This window comes from Amphiura filiformis, chromosome 17, assembly GCF_039555335.1.
Source record: "Amphiura filiformis chromosome 17, Afil_fr2py, whole genome shotgun sequence".
NCBI lineage: Eukaryota > Metazoa > Echinodermata > Ophiuroidea > Amphilepidida > Amphiuridae > Amphiura > Amphiura filiformis.
The window spans coordinates 16,281,313-16,303,128 of NC_092644.1; the positions used below are offsets into that span (position 1 = coordinate 16,281,313).

Sequence of the window (21,816 nt, forward strand, 5' to 3'; positions counted from 1 at the left end):
GGACAATAAGGTGTTGTCCTAATTGACAGGAAGTGAATGTCAAGTGGGGTCGCAATCAATAGAGGTTTGTAGAGAATGAATAGATAGGATAAGTGGACTAATGTCACTCAAACTGCAATATTATGAGAAAAGTAATGCATATAAAATAAAGAACAAATAATGTTTATAGACCTACACAATACATGTATAGTGAAAAATAAGCCAAAAATTGCTGGATAAAACACAAATTAATGAAGGTCTCAAATATTAAAGTGTAATATGCATACTGAAAAGAAGGGGAGGTAGTGTTTTTTAAAGATATTGCTTTTGTTTTATGCTTTAGTGTTCGGATAACCTTTGTGCACAGTATAGTTGAGAATGAAAGAAATAAAGTGTTATTGGATAGGAGTTCAAAATCGATCAATCAATCAATCGATCCATCAATTATTCAACCAATTAATCAATCATTCAATATCCCAAAGAACGTTTTCACACTTTTCTCTTTGGGTTAACAATAAAGTGTATCTTCTTAAAATTTTGTTCACATCAAGCAACAGTAGGGTTGGCTTTTGTTGAAGCTGTGATAACTGTTTCTAACGAATTTTGTTCCATCAAAATGGAATGATCCAGCTGATAGCATTGATGGTGAAATAAACCAAAATTAATAAGAAATAACATCAATAATAGAAGAGGTATAGAGGCATAGTTACTACCATGTAGCACATTATTGTTAATGTGTATTGCCCGATCGGAAAGGGCAAAAATTAGTCTATTTGTAGTTTTCCAATCATCTCAGTGAAGCGTGAATGGTTTTTTATATTTAAAGACACTTCATGGTCTTTAAATTGTCTTTATTATATCCCCAAAACCACTGCGCCTATTTTTTGAGACACCCTGTAATATAGAGTAGTTATACAGGGTGTCCCAGAAAAAAATTAGCGGGTGAATGAATTTGAACGGAAGTCGAGAAATAGACATCAGAATTCAAAAATCTAAACATCAGCGCGTATTTTCTGCATTCTGCATTTTATACGCCAATTTTACTGGAATTGCGAAGAAATGAGCGATTACCTAACACATGCGTCAATTCACTTCATTCCAAGTTTGAAAGAAATATGCGCACTGTCAACTGTCAACGAGCTTCATATTGTGTTCTGTGAAACCCTTTTCGTTCTTTAAATAATCTGTTTCTTTCTTGCAAAAAAATTAATTAGGTTTCGTTCAAATTTGAAAACCTGCACGTCTGCACGATCATATTGAAAATGAAAGCTTCCATGTAAGATGATGCTCGGTACTTGTAAATATCTTTTTTCGTTAATGTTGATATAAATGTTGCATAAATAATTATAGAATAATGACTTCCAGCTGGCTTTAAAATTTCTCTCACACATTAATAATACTTCAACATTAATGTTGCATGGTATCAAAAATCACACGTAAAGCTGTAAGCACTTGATCATTGTAAATTCTTGGCTCAAATGTTCTTTGGAAAGTTAAAATATAACACATTTGCTAAAGAATTAAAATTGGAAAGCTTCCAATCGCATAAATCAAAGCTTTCTCGGACAAACTGTTATTCATCTTCAGTGAAAGCATGAATAACATAACACCGTTGGATTATAAAATAGATAATGTGGACTAAATTTAATGAGATACACAAACTTTAGGAAGCGGTGAGCGAGTATGAAAAAAGCGCATGTTGATCAAACTTGGCATGAACTGCAATAAATCGCGCATTATGCTTCTTCGCAACTAGTCAACCGAATCAAATACAATTTTCGTATGTAACGCACAATAATGTAGACTATGCGCTACATTTTAAAGGTTTTAATTCTGATGTCTATTTCTCGACTTACGTTCAATATTATTCACTCGGTATTTTTTTCTGGGACACCCTGTATGCATGACCTCCCGGCTGAATATAGGTCTAGCTAACCAACACATATTCCCGGCAAATATTGACTTATATCAATGGCCGTACTTGAGATATTTATATAAGTGATTGAGATAAATGCAGAACTGCTTGGCATTATTGTGAATAATAATCACGAGATTTACAGAAAAGGGGCACATGATTTGTACAAACCTGGTTTCCGTCGACGTCAGGGTTAAAATAAATAATATATATAGTTTCAATTAAAACACTAACATCGCAGCTTGACTAGTGTCGAAGTCTAGACTTTGGACTTGTATACTAGCACTCACGCATTTGGGAAATGCACACGGATATTTACGCCTTTTCACACCTAGAATTTCGAACTTCATAACCAATTTACTAGCTAACAGTGTTTATTGCATTTGCCTGACATAAGCTGCAAAACACAGTCTACTAGGCTAACTAGGTTGTTAGATCTTGCAATTAAAGTACAATGCGCACCGGAAATAAAGTTGTACATTGCACACTGTTGGTGGTTCTTCTGTTGATCACCGTCAATGGACAAGGGCCACTTCCACAGAGAAGGGGACAATACAACCTCAACGTGAAACAATCTCAGTTTTTGTCACTAGAGCCACCGAAGTCCCCAGAAGATATACGCAGTCTTGTAGAAACCCTTGCAAGTGGCACGCTCTATGAGTATATAGTGAGTGAGCTATTCGATTATGAAACCCAAGAACACGAAGAAGAGATTATGCTGGATATAGACATACCTCAAAATGTGTCAAAACAATGTCAGCAAGATTTCAGTCAGATGATGTCGGATCTTTCCCAAGGACAGATGTATGCCTTGAAAAGTAAGTTAACTGCTAATTCCGTTAATGAGTAATACAATCGCCTTATCTTTCTTCATTCTTTTGTAGATTCCCATGGTCCTTGAAAAGAATAACACTCTGAGTAAAAAGGAAATTCCTTTTAACTTTACATCTCCAACTCGATCCACTCAATGCGCCAGTAGGCTGTGATTAATTTCATGTTTTTCATCATTGTATTTTCATGACAGCCCCCTATGTGTGTCCAGAGACTATGAGAATTTATATATTATAATATTCTTCTCTGAGGTGTCCCTTTCGATTGGTTGCCGGAATGCATGAGTTTGGATTTGGTCCAGCTTTATTGGAGCCTATTGGTTACGCAGATCAATTTCCAAATACCTTTATTTTGATCACAACTATATTCATGGAGAAAAGTTCAGTTTTCATGCAGGAGGGAACCGGAGAACCCGGACAAACTTCTGAGAGCGAGTATTGGAAAACAATGCATTTAAAATCGCAAAAACGTCTAATTCCATATTTTAATGTTTAGTCTGTGGCTCAAAGTTCATTTTTCTAATACTTTTCCATAGTGTTGGATGCAGCTGGCAAACTCCAAAGTGGAATTCTGGATGGGAATGTTCTCTGGACTGGAAGATACGACCAATGTCGGGACGTAACAGCCCCCAACATTAACAGTCAGCATGAGTTTAATGGGCGTTATTGCTTGACAATACTTAGTGCATATAAACCGACTCTGATACCTGTAAGTATATTAAGTACTACGTTGTTGTTCACATTAGCTATTATTGATGTCAAAATGGGCCATTCTATTTGAAATCTATGCACCACCTCTAGAAGACATGACCTTAATACAGAATGGGGTTACCTGAATGGGTGACTCCATTTGAAATCTACACCCCTGTTTGGAATATAGGGTCATGTCTTCCATAGATTGTGTCCGGATTTCAACTGGAATAGCACATTAGGGTTGCCAATCCGTACGTGCCGTAAACAGTGATCACTTCTTCGGTTATTTCTTTTGAGGTCAATGACCTCAATAAGTTGTTCCCCAGAGAAGACCCCTGATCTGAACTTGATCAAAACAGACCTTAATTTGATAAAGAGAAGTTGCTTGTTCCTCTCAGTTTTATCCAAAATATTCTAAACCCGGAAATCAAGAAAGAACCTTGTTTTTCACAGCTCGCAGCTTCAAAAGACCCCTTTTTACCTTGGAATTTGCCATATTTTAACTCTGCTCAGGGTACGTACCCTATTGACGGATGGTGATCCACAATCATATCATAAATAAATCTATCAATTTATTAAAATGGCGGTAAATTTAAATGAGATCCCGAGGCCCGAGGCCTTGATGTTTTGGAACATACTGCAGTTACTGTCCGTTTTCCTATACACAATACACAGTGCTCTTACCATTGACGCGTGACCTCTACAATAGCGTACGTTAGAAGTATGGGGATTTGCCTAGTTAACGTCGCTGTGTGAAAAATAACCGGCCAATATTAAAAGTATTCTTCAAAAATTCTAGAAAATATAGTTTTGTAACATGTCCTAAATTTTTAGCTAATTTAGATGTTTGGAAATATTCGTACTTTGGTGTTTTAGGAAGGATATGTAAACGACAGATAACACCAAAAAATATGAAGAAATTATTTCCAAACCGTGTTAAGTCAACAATCATTATGTTGCTCATTTTCAAGAATGCTGGTTAACAAAAAGCAGACCATTGTCTCATTTCGTGAACAAAGGTCCACATACCATTGTTTCCTTGCGTTTCCTTTATAATCGGTTACCCAACTGAAGCTATAATACCAGCTCATTACGATACCGCACATATAAAACAGACACATGTGCACAACCAGAGAAGATCTGATGTAATCAGTTGAGCTGTTTTCAATGAGTGTTATCTTGGTTTAATGGCTTTTATTGGGGTTTAAGTCCTGCAAAGGTCGAAATGAATTCTACTGTAGACATGACTGCATCATGAATCTTTGAAAGAATAACTTGAGTTCTTTATTCTTTTTCTTTTCATAAAAAAAGAGTATCGATTTAGGCGTGTGCGTTCCTGACAGTTGCAGTGCAGCCGAGGTCGACCAATTGATTTTATCAGGTAAACTTTAAATGTATACGGGGTATGTGTATTTTGTGTAGGAACGAAAAAAGTTCATATTAAACATTGGTTTTGCGGAAAGTGTAAGACGACATTAATACTGTTGATGTTTTATGCGCGCAATGTTGTTGGTTTTGTGAGGGTATGTGGGGTTTGTTTGTCGGGCGGAGGGTTGTGTCTGCGGGGTGTGGGATTTATTACTATTACGGAAACTGAGAGGGGGTTAGTCCAACATGCTGCTAGACCGAATATGAAATGCAATGTACTATAGTCCAACACTTTGCTAGTCCGAATCTGAAAACACTGCTTCAGTATGACACTGCCCTATTCCGAAACTGACAATAATTAACTCTGTTCTTCAGATTTGTTCAGATCCTGGAAATATACTGTATATTTGTATGCTTAATAACGAGGGTGTGTAGTTGTGGTGCGTATGTAAGCTTGTGGTAAGTGGGTGTACTATTAGAGGCGTTTGGTTGGGTGGGTTGTGTGCGTGGTTTGTGCGTGGTGATTGTGGATGTGTGGGGTAACTGGTCAGTTTCTGTTTAATAAAAATTCGCTGGAAGCAAATACGTAGTACTGTAACGATTTTTCGATACGCAAACGGGACAACAGTCCAGTAAACACATACATGTCTTGAAAACGTTTTAAACCTGTTATAAACGCGTTTTGGTGTTGGTCAAAACATTTGAATAAGATTTGAATTTGATTATGATAATATTATTAAAACGTTTTATAATGAAAAAAAACCACTTCAACAACATTTATAAAATGCTTCCAAATTGTTATTGCACAATATTTTTGACAGACTTTTTTGTAAAAAAAATTGCGAACACTTTAACATGATGTGAGAATGTTTTGCATCAAGTTTTCTTTAAATGTTTTTGCCGAGATATTATGTTGACTTATTGAAAACAATGACCCAACATAAAAGTGAAAAGTCTTAATTCTGGTCCGATAAATTAGCTCTCAATGTTAATGTTTCAACACAAGATCATCAAATGTGTGACTAAGATTGTATTACCCCTCGTCTCTAGCTCAAACGATGGATCCAGTCCTCATAAAATTTTTCAGCAATTAACGACACAGTTATACTATTCGGCAAAATAATTCAGCGGTGTCCGTCTGCTCTGTCTGATTAAAGCGTAAAAAGAACTAAATGTGATGATGACGTGATTCAATTAACCAATCAGAACACCACTTCCGTATACGCCATAAACTGCGCCATATTGGCCGACCGCTGAAGTACTGTGCTGAAAACTATAACAACAAAAATACATTTATTCCAAATATGTTCAATGCCAACGTCTTTATAACATATTTATTTTTGTTTTTATTTTTTCAAGGTGTATTTGGAACTATTCTTCTTGATATTCTTGGATACAATCCCTATACCATTTGTAGCATAGACCCAGAATATTCAGCCGGTGCTATTGTTGCATTGTAAGTTAACACTCAATTTATTTCCCTGTATATAAGTAATCATACTACCAATAACACGTCCACGTTTAAAAAGTAGACTCAGTCGAAATAACGATTTTAACAATGACATTTCGGTATTTTGGATAACAATATGCTTGCATGCTTTGTTTTGCTGTATGTTGACTACGGTGAGCAATGTTAACACAATTACGATTCGTCTCAATTACCGGACAAGACATAAATGGTTGTGAATTAAATGTGTTAACAAATCTCCATGTAATCGAATGACGACATACATCAGACATTCATGGTTCCACTCTAAAGCAAATATTGGGCTATTCCATTTAAAATCAACACTACCCCTGTGAAAGATTGAGCTAAAATCTTCCACAGAGGGAGTATAAGTTTTGAATATAATAGAATAATTAGGTAACTTCCATTTGAAATACTCACTCAAGTTGTGGAAGATATAGGTAAAACCATAAGACAGAGGGAGTATGGGTTTCAAAATGATTAACTCCGATCAATTCCATCTTCCTCGTGGAAGATATTTCTAAAATCTTCCACATGGGTAGTGTGGATTTTAAGTGGAATAGCCCATTCACCACCATCAAGCATAATGAATCATGACATTTGCTTTCTTGTAGATGCATTTTTTCTATTCTGGGTTTACTCATTGTTGGTGGCACGAGTATCGGCGTTTTAAGGTATCTAAGAAGTATAATATTTTCAATCGACGATGACGACGACAAAGATGACACACTCAAACAGTCCAATAATAGAACGACTGCCAGTAATTGCACCGAGCCATCGGAAACAATAATTACGGATACTGAGAAGGGTTCAATTCAAAATGAAAACTCTGTGGATGTTCCCGATAATATACAACTTGTGTCCATCACTTCAGCAAAACCTAAAGAGTCAATTTTCAGTCGGATCGCCAGTAAGTTGTTTCTTACTAGTTAGATTGTGATAAGAAACATTACTAAACTAATATATTGAATCAATTGGTACAATGTAGTAACAACTGGAAGGTTTACACACAAAAGAATGTTTACAGCTTTTTATGTTTGTGTATTGCAGTCATAAATGTCAATAACATTATCCATTTTAGTTCAAAAAGTTAACATTAGGTGTCACTACCTGAAGAGAATTGATCAGAAATTGGATATCTCCTGCGGTCGGCATCTGTCATGACGTTTACCAGATCACCAGGCTATCGTTATAACCAGAGGCAGTGACACTAATAGGTCATTTAGTTACATAAAAATTACCTTGTGTGGTTAAATGTTGATCCCTTACTTAACTACACGAGTTATTACCGTCGATTTGGTTGAAAACGGAGATGAGACATGATCAATTCTGTTCAGGCAGTGAAACCTAATGAAGTTTATTGACTCGCTACTATAGATATATAAAAACTCATGAATATAATTTAATACTAACTTGCATTTTTCTCCCACAGACTTGATTGAACAAATATTGACATGCTTCTGTGCTATAACAAATGGAAAGAAGATTTTGACAATTCAAAAATCAGGACCATACAGTCATTTGGCGGCTCTGAATGGGATCCGTGTGCTCAGCATGTTTTGGGTTATTCTGGGACACACATATGCTTTTATTATTGGTTTTGTTGGTAGGTTTTTGATAATAATTTGTGTTTGTTTTTGCCAGTAAACGAGGACACACACTCGTACTTCATATTCAAACCGCGGACTACCCTGCAATGGGGGACCGTCCTCGGTTTGCAAACCGCCGCGAATGCATGTATAATGTATAAGAAATAACGTCCGCAGTCGCTAGGTTAAATTCCATACACACAAAAATACACAAACAAAATGGCGGAAAACGTCCTCGGTATGTCGATTGAGTACGGATTCAGACGACCACGTTTGCATGGTCCTCAACAGCGCCCACGTTTGGAGGCGATTACACGTGGGGGTGTGCGTGTAAGTGTACGTGTGGGCGACATGATGTTGTCATGGTTAAGATGTATACGTAATGAGGAGGAGGACGTGACATAATAATAATGATGGTGATGATGATGATAAAGATGGTTGTAATGATGATGATGGTGGTGGTGGTGTTGACTAATTGTGGTGGTGGTTGTAGAGATGTTGTTGTTGTTGTTGTTGTTGTTGTTGTTGTTGTTGTTGTTGTTGTTGGTGGTGGTGGTGGTGGTGGTGGTGGTGGTGGTGGTGGTGGTGGTGGTGGCGGCAGCGGTGGCGGAGTGTTGTTTCTTGTGATGGCCCTGCTGCTGGTGCTAGTTATGGTGTTGTGATGATGGTGATAGTGGTACTGATGCATTTGGTGGTAGTGGGGTAAACAAAGGCGGTGATGTTGTTGATAATGGAGGATGGTTTGATATTACCTACTATTCACAACATCAATAAATAAAATCCTAAATCACTGGCTAATTTCTTCTCAGATAACCAAGCAGCCGCTTATTCGGTTTACAAACGATTCAGCTTTCAAGCTATCGGTAATGCTACTTTCTCCGTCGATTCCTTTTTCGTTCTGAGGTTTGTTTTTATGTTTGCTGGTTTGGGTGTGGGTTTTATCCTTTCTTTCTTTCTTTCTTTCTTTCTTTCTTTCTTTCTTTCTTTCTTTCTTTCTTTCGAAGCAGCCAAAAATCGATTTTCATTATCTGAATCAATATATTATTGAAAAATAACACTTTGGTGTTTTGCAAAAGTTCATTCTTCAAATCATATATTTGAAAATTTACTTAATTGTTGTTAATGAGTTATGTACGTTTTACAAAAGTGTTGTTGTTTCGGTCCTCTTTACAACATAACTCAAGAACCACAGGACCTACAAAAGTTTATCTGTGATATTTGAATTCTTCTACTATTTTTCTGCTGCTTCGACCAACAATACATCGTATAACCTTAATATACTCGCGGAAGTGAATAATTTTACTGCCAACCTTTTGAGTCAATAGATAATTCGTAATTCAATAACTGTTGTAAATAACGAAAAAATGAGTATTTTCATTAAAACGAATTTTAATATAAATAGCGTTTTCATTACAGTGGCATGTTAATAACGTATTTTACTTTGAATGAACTCATGAAGAGAGACGGGCGATTGAACTGGGCACTTTATTACTTTCACAGATTTTGGAGGTAAGCTTACAACTTTTTGAAATACCTGTTAACACTTTTTATGCAAATCAAATAATATGAAAGTGTTAAACTCACATTTTAGTGACGTTTCACCACTACACTAAGGACTGGTAGACTTGCATGAGTTACTCAGTCGTCTCCATTATCTTTCGCCATTGGTAAACCCCGGTGGCAAACATGTCAGTTGTAATAATTTTGTTTTATAAATCAAAAGGGGATAGAATAATAATCGTGTGTTTTTTCATCAATATACATACTATTTTAACAATTGAAAATGTGTTTGTTTAGATGCGTTCCGCATTAATCTATATGGTCAATTCCAGCCAAAGCGGGACAAAATTCTCTCTGGGGGCCATTTTGAAAATGTTTTCCTTTTCAATTCTAGACTTATCAAATGAGACGATCATATCTAGTGAATCATCAGGTGGAAGTGCCATCGGATTGAAAAATAACTTTTCTTGCTAGACCAAATAAAGTGTTAAATGCGCATATGCATGTTACCAACGAATTCAAGCCTTTTTCACCTGTTGTACGCCATCAAATTTCACTTTCTTTAATATCTTTCAATATTTTATGTGTGACTCATATACACTAGAAATCGGTGAAGACTTTGAACGTAAAATATAATTTTATTACATATATCTTACTATATCTACAAAGAAATATTTTGGTTATTACAAATTTTAAGAAAGAACCAGGTGTACAGTTAAGATTGTGTCAATTCTTCGAACTCTTTCCGAAGTGGCTATCATTTGACATTATTGTATTATTTCGAAAGATTAGAATAAATGCTTCATATAAATATAAAGTTAGATTTTGTATCTCGTCGCAGGATGAGGATCTCGGATGGATTCGTGGGTAACAGCGTCTGGAAAATAGCAATTCCTATCAATTTTTTTAAATAAAAACTAAAAAATAATGTTTCGTATGTTAATAATTCAGGCTACAATGGCACTAAAATGAATTTTAATCAAACTACAAACGACATGGAATATTTAGAATGGATCATTATGGCATTTTGGGTATACAAATTTTGAGAATAATGAAGTTGCCAAATTCAAATAGACAGAGCAAACAGTTTTATATTATTATTTTAGTAAAATCATTACATATTTTCATGCAGCAATATTCTATTAACTCGTGTTTGACAGTTCCTATGAACTAAAACACTATCAATACATTGTTAACTATAATTTAAGTAGGGATTCGTGGGTAACCAAAATGTTCGTGGGTAACACATATTTGAAGGTATGTATTGGTAAGCGGCAAAATAGAAAATATTACAGAAGGTTGGAAACCATCATGCGGTTATTCCTCCATTGTGTTTCAATGATTCCCGTTTCTCTAACCAATTGCATTTACCCAAACAATGGTAATTTAGGATAATCAATCAAAACTTCATGATACAGCTTCAGTATGCCTTCAAGAGGACGCTATTAAACAGGACTGTTTTGGAACCTATTTCGCATGTTTTCAAAATGTTAAGATGCATAAGAAACATATAATTTACGAGTAAATCCTTGAATTCGTGGGTAACGCCGAATTCGTGGGTAAAGCTATAAGTACTATAGTACCGTTTGGGGTTTGCGTTTCTTAGGTGCATAAACTGTAAGTACTGTAAAAATTATAGCATACCCATGGCTTGAATATGTGCTGATTTAAACTTAAAATAAACAATCTCCTTGTTTTTCAAGGTTAGCATCTATTCGGGATTCGTGGGTAACAAAAGATTAAACCGTCGTAGATTCTTTTTTAAGCGGTGAACGTATTTTTACGATTTACAATTTTAAGCGCTTGTCAAACTAAATTCAGTGTCCAAAGTCATTAAATGTTAATTTAAGTTGTGGCAATTATGTTTGCTGGACTCGTGGGTAACAGTTGATACGTGGGTAACGTCAAATTTGATTTTATGGAATTTTATGGGTAAAACGTATTTGCATAAAATAATCACTTGGACCTCAGAATTATAGAACGAAACTTCGTTTCATGATATAGTCATTTATGGCATATTCACTTAACTTTTTCAGAACGATCATTTTATTTTTGATACGCGGGTAACAAAATTATTAGCCAAATTGACTTAATGGCCTCTAGAGTCCGCAAACGTTGGTGGAATTCAATCGTTTTACATATGATGAGAGATCATGCAAACGTCTTTCTAACGGTAATAATTTCATTTTGATTGAAGGACATTCAATGACATATATGGTGCTTTATCTTTGAATTCGTGGGTAACGCCAATTCATTTAAGCCATCATAACTTGTCCCTGGTATGACTTGCTAGTAAAGGCCTATATGCACAAAGAGAGCACATTGGACGTGACATGATATGCTCTATCAATAACGTGATTTCCTTTACTAATGACATTTTAAAGTGGAAAGTTAACATAGAGAGAATTTTGTCCCGCTTTCGCTGGAATTGACCATATACATATAAAAGTCACAGCTGCAGTATAACACTGCTAAATGTAGGTTGCTAAATTGGATTTGGTTTGTGGCACACAACAGATTCGAATTCAGCATTCCCAAATTTAAGCAGTACGCCAATTACCAACTTATTTTGTCATAGTAATTTAATGATATCATTTTGGCTTATAGCGCAATCGGGGAAGTCATTATGGGAAGGACGAGTAGTTTACGTCACAATTTTAGAATATGTATCCAAGGTTTAGACAATTATAATATCCATTAGCAGCCAAAAGCCATATTGCTTCCTATATGATGTTATTAACGTGTCCTAATTAGTAATACTTTGTTACAAAAATACATTAGTTAACAGGTTTACAATTATACACCAATCCGACTAGGCCATTACTGTGGTGTCCCCGGCGTAAAACTGCGGTGTCCCAAGGTCGGGGGGTTCCACCTATTACTTGTTAGTGTGTTATACATAATTGTACACAACAGTGATTTTCAATACACGATCATGAATTGATTGAACAAATTAAATCTCCCGCACTGGTACATCTGTGGTTCCGTCAATAGAGGGCCAAATACAGTAAACGCTTCTCTGATTTGTGTATACGATATATTATCTAGTTAATCGATGGAATCAGGTATTTATGGGTGATAGAATTAGAACATCAGCTAGTATTCTCCTTCGCCGTCATCAGTGTAATTCCAGTCACTCCACATATCACACTAGCATGCTGTGAAGGCGGAGGAGACTAAAGCTAGAGTTGACGAACCCCCATGATCGTGCTACTTTTCATTTCTGCTAACAGGCTGACCCCTGTCTATATGCTGATAATCATGCTCTATACAACATTGGCACCACACTTCACCAATGGACCATTCTATTGGATATTTACCACCGATATCCCCGGGCAACTGTCAAGTCCTGCTACCGCTTGCCAAAAATATTGGTGGACGAATCTGCTCTACATTAATAACTTTTATCCAAAATATTTGAACGACGAAGTGAGTGTTGTGATTTACATCTGGAGTGGTGGTGATGATGTTGTTGCTGTTGTTATTGTTGTTGTTGTTGTTGTTGTTGTTGATGATGATGATGATGATGATGATGATGATGATGATGATGATGATGGCGAACCTGACGATGGCATTGATGATGGTGTTAATGATAAAGATGATGATGTTGGTGATGACCATGGTGGTGATGATGGCGATGATGATAATGATGATAACGATGACGATGGTGATGATGATGTTAATGATGATGATGCTGGTGATGATGATGGAGAAGAAAATGATGTTGATTATGATGATGATGACGACGATGGTGATGATGAAAGAAGTTCCTGAAGATGATTATGGCGATGGTGATGATGACGATGGTGATGGTGGTGATGATGATGCCGATAATGATGATGGAGATGATTATGGTGTTGTTGTTGTTGTTGTTATTGGTGTTGTTGTTGATGTTGTTGTTGTTGTTGTTGTTGTTGTTGATGGTGATCAAGATAATTATGATGGTGACGAGGAGATTATGATAATAATAATGATTATCACAAGCAAAATACAAAACGATATCGTTGCTTTATCTTTCAGTGTCTGGCGTGGTCGTGGTATTTGGCAAATGATATGCAGTTCTTCATCATAAGTCCTTTTATTCTCTACTTGTTATACAGGTTTGTAAACAGTATAGCATGATTATAAGCCAAATTGGCATTAGAATTCGCAATGCATTGTGGGACACTTTATGCATTACACTTTGAACTCTTACCAATCGGAAAAATGGTCTTTTTTTGTGTACCAAATATCATTACAATGCTTTTGTTAAAAAAAATGAAAAAACAACCAAACAAACAAACAAAAAACAAACAAAAATGTTTATCTCACAAATTAATTTATTAAAATATTTAAATTTAAACATTATTACAATAATAAATAAATGCAAAATAAATAGAGCAATTTGCCCAATAGGTCAGAGTTCAACGTGTAACAAAACCGTCCCACAATGCATCGCGAATTTTAATGGCGGGAGGGGTTATTTCAGATAAAATTATACAAATGTTGCCCCCACTTAAATTTAAATCGTCAAAACGGTAACATATTAACAATAGATACACAAAATACAACACAGAACAATTAATACTTTTCCACTTTGTTCGAGATAAAAATATCTAATACTTTGTTCACGAGCACCGACTATGTCAAAGCAAGAAGCCCATCCCAAAGTGTTCTCATCGTTTCGCCGTCCGATTGATGAATTTAAATTATAGGTCTCAGCGATCGGTTTCTTTTTGAAAAAACAATATACGTTTTTAATGGCGGGTTTTTAATGGCGGAATTTAATGGCGGGAGGGGTTATTTCAGACAAAATTATTTTTTTATACCAACAGCGTAAAAATTGCATGTTTTTAGTTTAATAAATTCAGAAATTTTATGTCATTTTAATGTGTTTTAACGTCACTACTAATTAATTGTGAATGAGAAAAACGGACGTTGCTCAGAAAAGACGTTATTCCCAAAATTTTACTTACTTATTAAGGTGATGTGCAATTCGGAATACTTTCAGATATTCCAAGATTGGATATGCCCTAATAGCTGCACTAATGACTGCATGTTTTACAAGCCGTGCTATTTTGTCGTGGAAACATGATCTATCTCCCAGCTCAACACAACCGTAAGTTTTATAACTTGTCTAAAGTGGAGACACACTGCCATTTCACAGAGTGAAGAAAATTCAGGGGGGGGGCACTCCAGTAGTAAAGTGACATACATGTGTGGCCGCAATTTTCCACATTGGGGTCTTTCGGATAAAAATTTTGTGAAAATAGGTGCCTAAAAATATGAAGGTCTTTCGCTTTCGTGTTAAATGTTGAAAAACAATGGCATTTCATAGTGCCAAAATTATGAACTTTAAAAATCGCGACTTAATCAATATTGTATTTTATTTGTTTTTCTCAGTTTCTCCGGTTCCTCTTTTCCCCGGTTAGTCTAGCCATAAAATGTAAACAATGTATGATATATCACATATTATATACTTAACAGGAACTTTCACAATTCTACTGATGGCATAGATTATATCTACATCAAACCGTGGGCTCGAATCAACAGTTATCTTGTGGGAATGATTGCAGGTTACGTGTTATATCAGATGTACAGGAAACAATGGAAAATGCCAAAGGTGAGAATGAGAACTGGTGATACACTCCCTACTCTCCTTGAGGAGAATGTCGGGATGTCCTAGATCTCGGTTGGGCGTCTATGTTCATAACAGGGAGGCAGATGGTGAAATGGTGAATTGACAAAATAGGACCTGAAAATTAATTCAAAAAATAATGCATTTTTTTATACCATAGAAAGGATTGTTCATGAAGATAATAATGTATTTTAGTTAATAAATAAATAAATACTGTTTTCAGTTTTTTCCCCGTTAAGATATTTTGCCTTCAAAATGTTCAATAACCAATTATGACCGAAACACCCCCCCAAAAGGGCCCGGATAACAAAATATTTTTATCTCTCAATTCAGTGGGGTGTTCTACTAGGATGGTGTTATGCTATAGCAACAGGTATTGGGATGGTATATGGTCTATACAGAACAACGCAGGGGCACTACCAGACGCAACCCCAAGCAGTATTTTACCAAACTGTGTCCAGAACATTATGGTCATCGGCTGTGGCTTGGGTTGCATTCGCTTGTGCAATTGGAAAAGGAGGTAAATTAAATAAAAGGAATAAGAACATTGGAGCCTGTCGATGGCCCTATGTTGAAGGCTTGCTATGTCGAATATGACATAAGGTTCGCTTTGTCGAATATATCCTAAAATGTATGCCTAACTCTAACCCAAACCAACTTTAACATGTGGTTGTTCATGTTGGTTAAACCTTTAATCATTTGTTGAATACTTCTATTTTACACAACAGATGTTGGTTAAAACTTGTTGATTAATTTGTTTGTTCAACTTCAATATAAGGTTGGTTAAAACTTTTAAGCATTTGTTGATTAATTACGCTCTTTTAACACGGGCGTTATTAAACAAAATGTCATGGTTAACACTTTTAACCAGTTAATCAACAATATTCACAGAGATCCTTGGAATAATAGCACGACGAGTATTTGCTGTACTGTTGAAGCCACTTTTAATTGATTTATAATATTCTAGGTCACTGTTAAAACTTTTTTCTCATCCGCCCTTTGTTTTATTTTGAGGCTTTTTTTTAGGTCTTGGCCTTACATTTAATCAAATAATATATAGAAGTACTTCACCCGGGGTTAAACCACGAGTTGAAAGTTGGGTTACTACACTGGATTTCGGAGAAGAACGGCAAACCCTTGCTCAGATTGACGCAAGCGCCCTGTTAATGAGAGACATACGCGGACCTTTGCGTTTATATTAAGGACGCCGATCTGCGCTGTCCAACATTTTAACGCATAATTGGCCAATCAGATTATCGATCTGTTGCCAGACGATCGTTAGACGATTGATTCAGCCAATCAGAACCACATTCCGTGTTTGCGCTCTGCCGTTTTTCTCTGCCAAAAACTGTAATATTTGAGTTGTGCTTTTATATTGTCATTACTTAGGTCCAGTAAACAGTATACTTAGTTGGTCAGCGTTTGCACCATTAGCTAAGCTTACATACTGTGCTTATCTACTACATCCCATCATCATGGAGGTGTACTACTGGAGTAGTGTCATACCATTTCATTCCAACGACTACAACATGGTAAGTTTCATATGCGAAGTGTAACACGGGAGAAGGTGTCACGGATAAGCTCAGGAAATTAATTAAAGCACAAGTCATGATGTCAAGTATTGTCCTTCACCTATGCAATAAGGGAAGTGAGCTGGCATACCGGTTTTGTCTTCACCTCACTGAGGTCATGAGTTCGAGCCCTGGTCGTTCCCAGACGACTTGATATACATTTGATTTTCATATGGTATTCATGTTTCCGCCTGCATCTAAAACTGGGTTTTCATTCCAAGAATATATTGATCCTACTTGTCTCCCGTATTGATCATAATAAACTGCGGTATTGGGCAATTTCCAAAATGGTCTGAGCATCGACTACCGCAAACGAATCACAAATAGTCATGATAAGGGCCGATCGTACCATGAAGTGCGACAGACGAAACTGCTATACGCACATATCGTGTATTTTGACGGTCTTTCGCATTACTCTATCGAACGATCGGCCCTGATGAATATGGGAGCATTCACAGTAAGCTACAGTATAAAAAACACGGTGACTTTGACTGTTTGTGATTCGTCTGTGGTAGTCTGTGGATCTGAGTACCAAGATAATCCAACACCCATCCCAACCCAACCCACTCTGCCATAATCGGAGTCATACACTCATAAAATGGATGGCGGGAATGTGTGGCCACATTGACCTCCCATTTTTCACTTCCCATTCATTCAATTTAAACTCGCATTTGAGCCGTAATATGGACCCAAAATTCTCCATGTCTCACTGAATAACCCCCAATTTTAGGAACTCCGCACATTAATAATCGCCCTTTTTGGCATTCTCACACCGAAAGACTACTTGTTTCAAAACGCTATCCGCACACTCCGTCAAATTGAAAGGCGATTGCGTCCCTCCCCTGGGCTATAGATATATATCGACTTTTTCTAACATATAAGGCATACTGAACATTATGATTGCCGGAGACCTCCTTAAATGAAACTAATTTGTGTCTCTTTCTTTATACCTGTATTCTTTATTTACTTAATTTTATTTATTTAACATTTTTGTTATTTTCCTTTTCAGGTCTATCTCTTCTTAGGAAACTTAGTGTTGTCCTATGCAGCAGCATATATCATGTCTGTGTGTGCTGAAGCACCATTTATGGCATTAGAGAAACTGATTCTACCTACGAGAGGCTCATCATCACCACCAGTTAAGGAAAAGATCTCAAAGCATACAAACTGCTAATAGACTAGCTGTATGGGGCGGGGGTGCGTTGTTATTGCCTGCAATCGAGGACGTTGACGCGGGGATTACCCAATGATTAAATGTGCCTGTCAATCGGCCCCCTTTTCTGAGGCCGAATAGCAGTTCTCAATGACCTCCCCCCCACCCCCCCCCCACGTTAGGTTCGGCTACCATGAAATAATGCAGAATTCTAAATGAAATGGACTTTTGTACATTTTGATGATATGGTGGAACAATCTGGTTCGTTACTTTGGAGACAGCAGAATGATCATGTCAAATGTTAACATTTTTTGATTTTTACAAAAGATGCGATTTACATGTACTTATTAAATAGATATTCAGTGGCCAGAAATCTTAATACATGTATGTAAATCCTGCTAGGCAAACAACTCCTTATATATTGCAATTATATAATTATATAATATTGATAACAAGAATAATGACTTGGTTTGATCTTCATTTATCTATTAATAAAATCAGAGGTAATGTTTATTTATTTATATTTCAGAAAATAAATTCCATGATGAATTAACATCTATTGCACAATATACTTCACTAAAATCAGTGTTTTGCAGCTCACAACGTATGTCATTAAAATTAGCTGCTTTAAAATTGTATACAAATCGAGGTCTTTGTTTGAGACGCTCAACTCTTGTAGCATTGAAGCAGCTTGTGATCTGTTAAGAATCGTTCATGTGATATGGTAACACCAATGAGCCTGTCGGGGACAGTATACGTATAAGAATAGGAATATTGGATTTCTGAAACTTTCTGTTTATTTTATAAGGCTTGTAGTCTACTCCCTGAGACCGCCTCCAGGTGCATGAAAGGTCCCCTAAGTTCAGAGTTAGGAAGTAAAGTCTGCACAAAATGTAACTCAGCTGTTATAAATACGCCTATACATTCAGCACTAATAATTGTTTTCACAATATTTCAACATAAAAAGAAGGATGATTTATTTACGCGCATTTTGATACCCCATTTGTCCAATTTTGTTCAATATTGACAACACATCAGTGTTTTGAAAGAAAAATACCCCAATTTAAAAGTTGCAGTTATTTGTATTGATTTGGAAGTAAGCGCGAAGATAATGGCGGGCTTTACGTGTTTACAGTGTTGGCATTATAACCATTGATCGCTGTAAACTGCAACTTTTAAATTCGGGGTATTTTTCTGTAAAAGCACTACTGTGTTGTTAATATTGAACGACATTTGACGAATGGGGTATCAAAATGCGTGTAAATAAATCATCCTTCTCTCTATGTTGAAATATTGTGAAAACAATTATTTGTTCAGAATCTATAGGCGTATTTATAACAGCTGAGTTACTTTTTGTGCAGACTTTAGATCATGAAGACATGACTTTTTCTAATCTGGTAAAGGGTATTGTTCAAAATGGCTTCTAAATCTTATTACATTTCGTAATAAAGAAATCGATAACACTAAACACAAATTGATTCTCTTTGATGATGACAGGGGTAATGTAAGTGACTTCTAACTGCCGTAATTTGATCTTTTTAATGTTATACAGTACCTTGCTTTTAAAAATTGGCAAGTAATTAAGTTCTTTAATAGTGGACATTTAACAAATACTGTTTTGAACTGTCTCTGCACCGCTCAAAATAGTTTTCAAATAGAATCAATTTGCAGTCATTATTAACCGTGTATGAGCCTCAAAATATCCCATTTAATCGGAACTAGTAGCCATTTTGAAAAGCGGCCTCTACAACAACTTTGATTGATATTGTCTTATAAGACCTCTACCATCATCAAATATGTTTTAGCCTTAATCAGCAATTTGCAATTATGCCTTTATTGAGATTAATCGGTCATTTACTATAAAAAGTAATTTCATGCCCGTGGGATCTTAAAAATTGAATTCGCTGAGTAAATTCGTAATACTTAAGGGGTGGGGTATGAACGTTTGGACAGTATTTATTGTGGGACATTAGAGCACATCAGACATATCGAATTGCATTCTGAATACGAAGAATGTCCTTCTGATATCAAATAATTTTGAATTTTGAAATTAGCAATGTAATACACATTTTTTACACAATATCAAATTTTAATAATTTGTCATAAAATTTGTATTATATCGTGAATTTCAAAAAATGAAAATTATTTGATATCAGAAAGACATTCTTCGTATTCAGAATTCATGTCCCACAAAAAATACTGTCGAAACGCTCAAAACGCTCATTCCAGATCCCTTAACGGAATACTACGCCACATAAAAATTAAATGGGTGGCCATGAGTATTGTTGAAATTGTAGTCCATTCACATGTAAATGAGGGAATACGTGGATTAATACGTACAACAAACTTTGACGAACACGTGAACTTTGTTATCTCGGTACATAATTGGATGACTACTCATAGATATTTATATTTAGCTAGCGACATCTCATTATTTTCTATATTTGGTATTCTTAACTCTCATTGGCCCTATTGCCTTTTTAGGCATTATCAATGATGCGCTCACTGAGTTTGATGACAACAGAATGAAGGTTTGGAAGTATGTTGACGACCTTACAATAGGTGAAAATAGAGCCATTGATGATGTCACTGAGGTACAGAAGTGTTTGGAATCTCTCCATGAGTGGTCTGTCAGTAACAAACTTAAGTTGAATCCAAGTAAATGCCAAGCCATGAGTGTGTACTTTGGTAAAAACAATCCCCCGGATGTTGATCTACGCATCTCTGAGCACTCCCTGGCAGTAGTCCAGAAAGTCAAGTTGCTGGGAGTTATCATCCAAAATGATTTGAAATGGCAAGGCCAGGTAGACAATATGCATTCCAAAGCTAATGGAAAAATGTTCATGTTACGCAAACTTAAAGAAGCAGGTCTCAATGCAGGTGAAATCCTCTCTGTCTACAAAGGTTATATGAGACCAGTGTTAGAGTATGCAGCCCCCTTATGGCATGCAGGTCTCGCTCAGAGCCAGGAGGACCGTCTGGAGAGAATTCAGAAACGTGTATGTAAGCTGCTCCTTGGAAAGGAGTATAAATCTTACCCCGACTCCCTTGCAACTCTGGATCTTGAGCCTCTACACTCCCGTAGACTGCAGATTTGCAAGGAGTTTGCCTCCAAAGCACATGCATCTGAAAAATTCTCCAGATGGTTCCCTGCCACTGACTATTCATCCTCAATGACCCTAAGAAAGCCCCTAAAGTCAAGAGTTACAGGTGGAAAACCAAAAGATTCAAGGAAAGCCCAGTTCCATACATGGCTGAACTCCTGAATCATGCTTAGTGTTCTCCTGTCCATCTAGTGATTTGGTTTGAATCATTGTTTTGTGCGAACGGATGGATGGGAGGGGCTGGTGTGATTTGGTAGTCCAACCCCTTTAGTGCAATTCCCTCTCCTGTCATATTGTCATATTATCATATCTTTTTATTATGCCGTCACATTGATATTCTATTTGGTTGAGTTTTTGTGCAATGGTAAGTGTGGGAGTGTATCAGTGGATGTTGGTGGGTGTGTATGGGTATGGGAGGGGGTGTGTGGGGGGTGTGTGCAGGGATGTGTTTGAGATATGGTGTTGGTGAGCTCGGTTGAGTATGAGCTATAGCTATTTATTATTTCTTTGATTGTACCTTTTAAAATTTTCATTGAGTATGTATTGTGCAATAATTCAAGTTTTTTTATGTATTTTTTATTATTTGCATTTCTTTATATAAATTTGATTGAATGATTGTAATTATTGTAATTCACCATGCAATTCAGCCATTTTGGCTGCTATTTGAGTGTTTTTAATAAATATACCTGAATATACCTGAATATAAGAGTCCCCGGATTCACGATTTTTTAAAGTAAAACATTAAGCAGTGAATACAGGCTCAACAAGACGATATCTTTAACCATCTTTGACGTAGTATGTCACCGGCAAGTTCAGCAGCAGCACTACACAGTAATGTAGCATGTGGCTTCGGGTGGATACTGACTTGAATAAAGACTTATGAGGCTTACTCATAAGCATAAATACTAAAAATAAGTTGTATAAGAGGTATGTACAGAAGCCATGTAATGAAAGGCTTAATACATTCAAGAAATACAGAAACAAATTAAACAGTTTAATACGAAAATCTAAAAGGGAGTATTACAAAAG

The 21,816-nt window shown here is 36.3% G+C and overlaps 2 protein-coding genes across 2 annotated transcripts; both read left to right on the forward strand.

Moving 5' to 3' along the window:
• Positions 1–2,348: 2,348 nt before the first annotated feature.
• On the forward strand, positions 2,349–17,704 carry LOC140137007 (uncharacterized). Its single transcript, XM_072158668.1, has 9 exons — positions 2,349–2,712; positions 6,145–6,241; positions 6,868–7,163; positions 7,686–7,859; positions 8,652–8,745; positions 14,809–14,944; positions 15,293–15,479; positions 16,349–16,491; positions 17,540–17,704. Exons 1-9 carry the CDS (start codon positions 2,349–2,351, stop codon positions 17,702–17,704), a joined length of 1,656 nt encoding a protein of 551 aa, XP_072014769.1.
• A 2,504-nt stretch (positions 17,705–20,208) lies between these two features.
• On the forward strand, positions 20,209–20,949 carry LOC140137008 (uncharacterized). Its single transcript, XM_072158669.1, has one exon. The coding sequence runs from the start codon at positions 20,209–20,211 to the stop codon at positions 20,947–20,949; it is 741 nt and encodes a 246-aa protein (XP_072014770.1).
• The last annotated feature ends 867 nt before the right edge of the window (positions 20,950–21,816 follow it).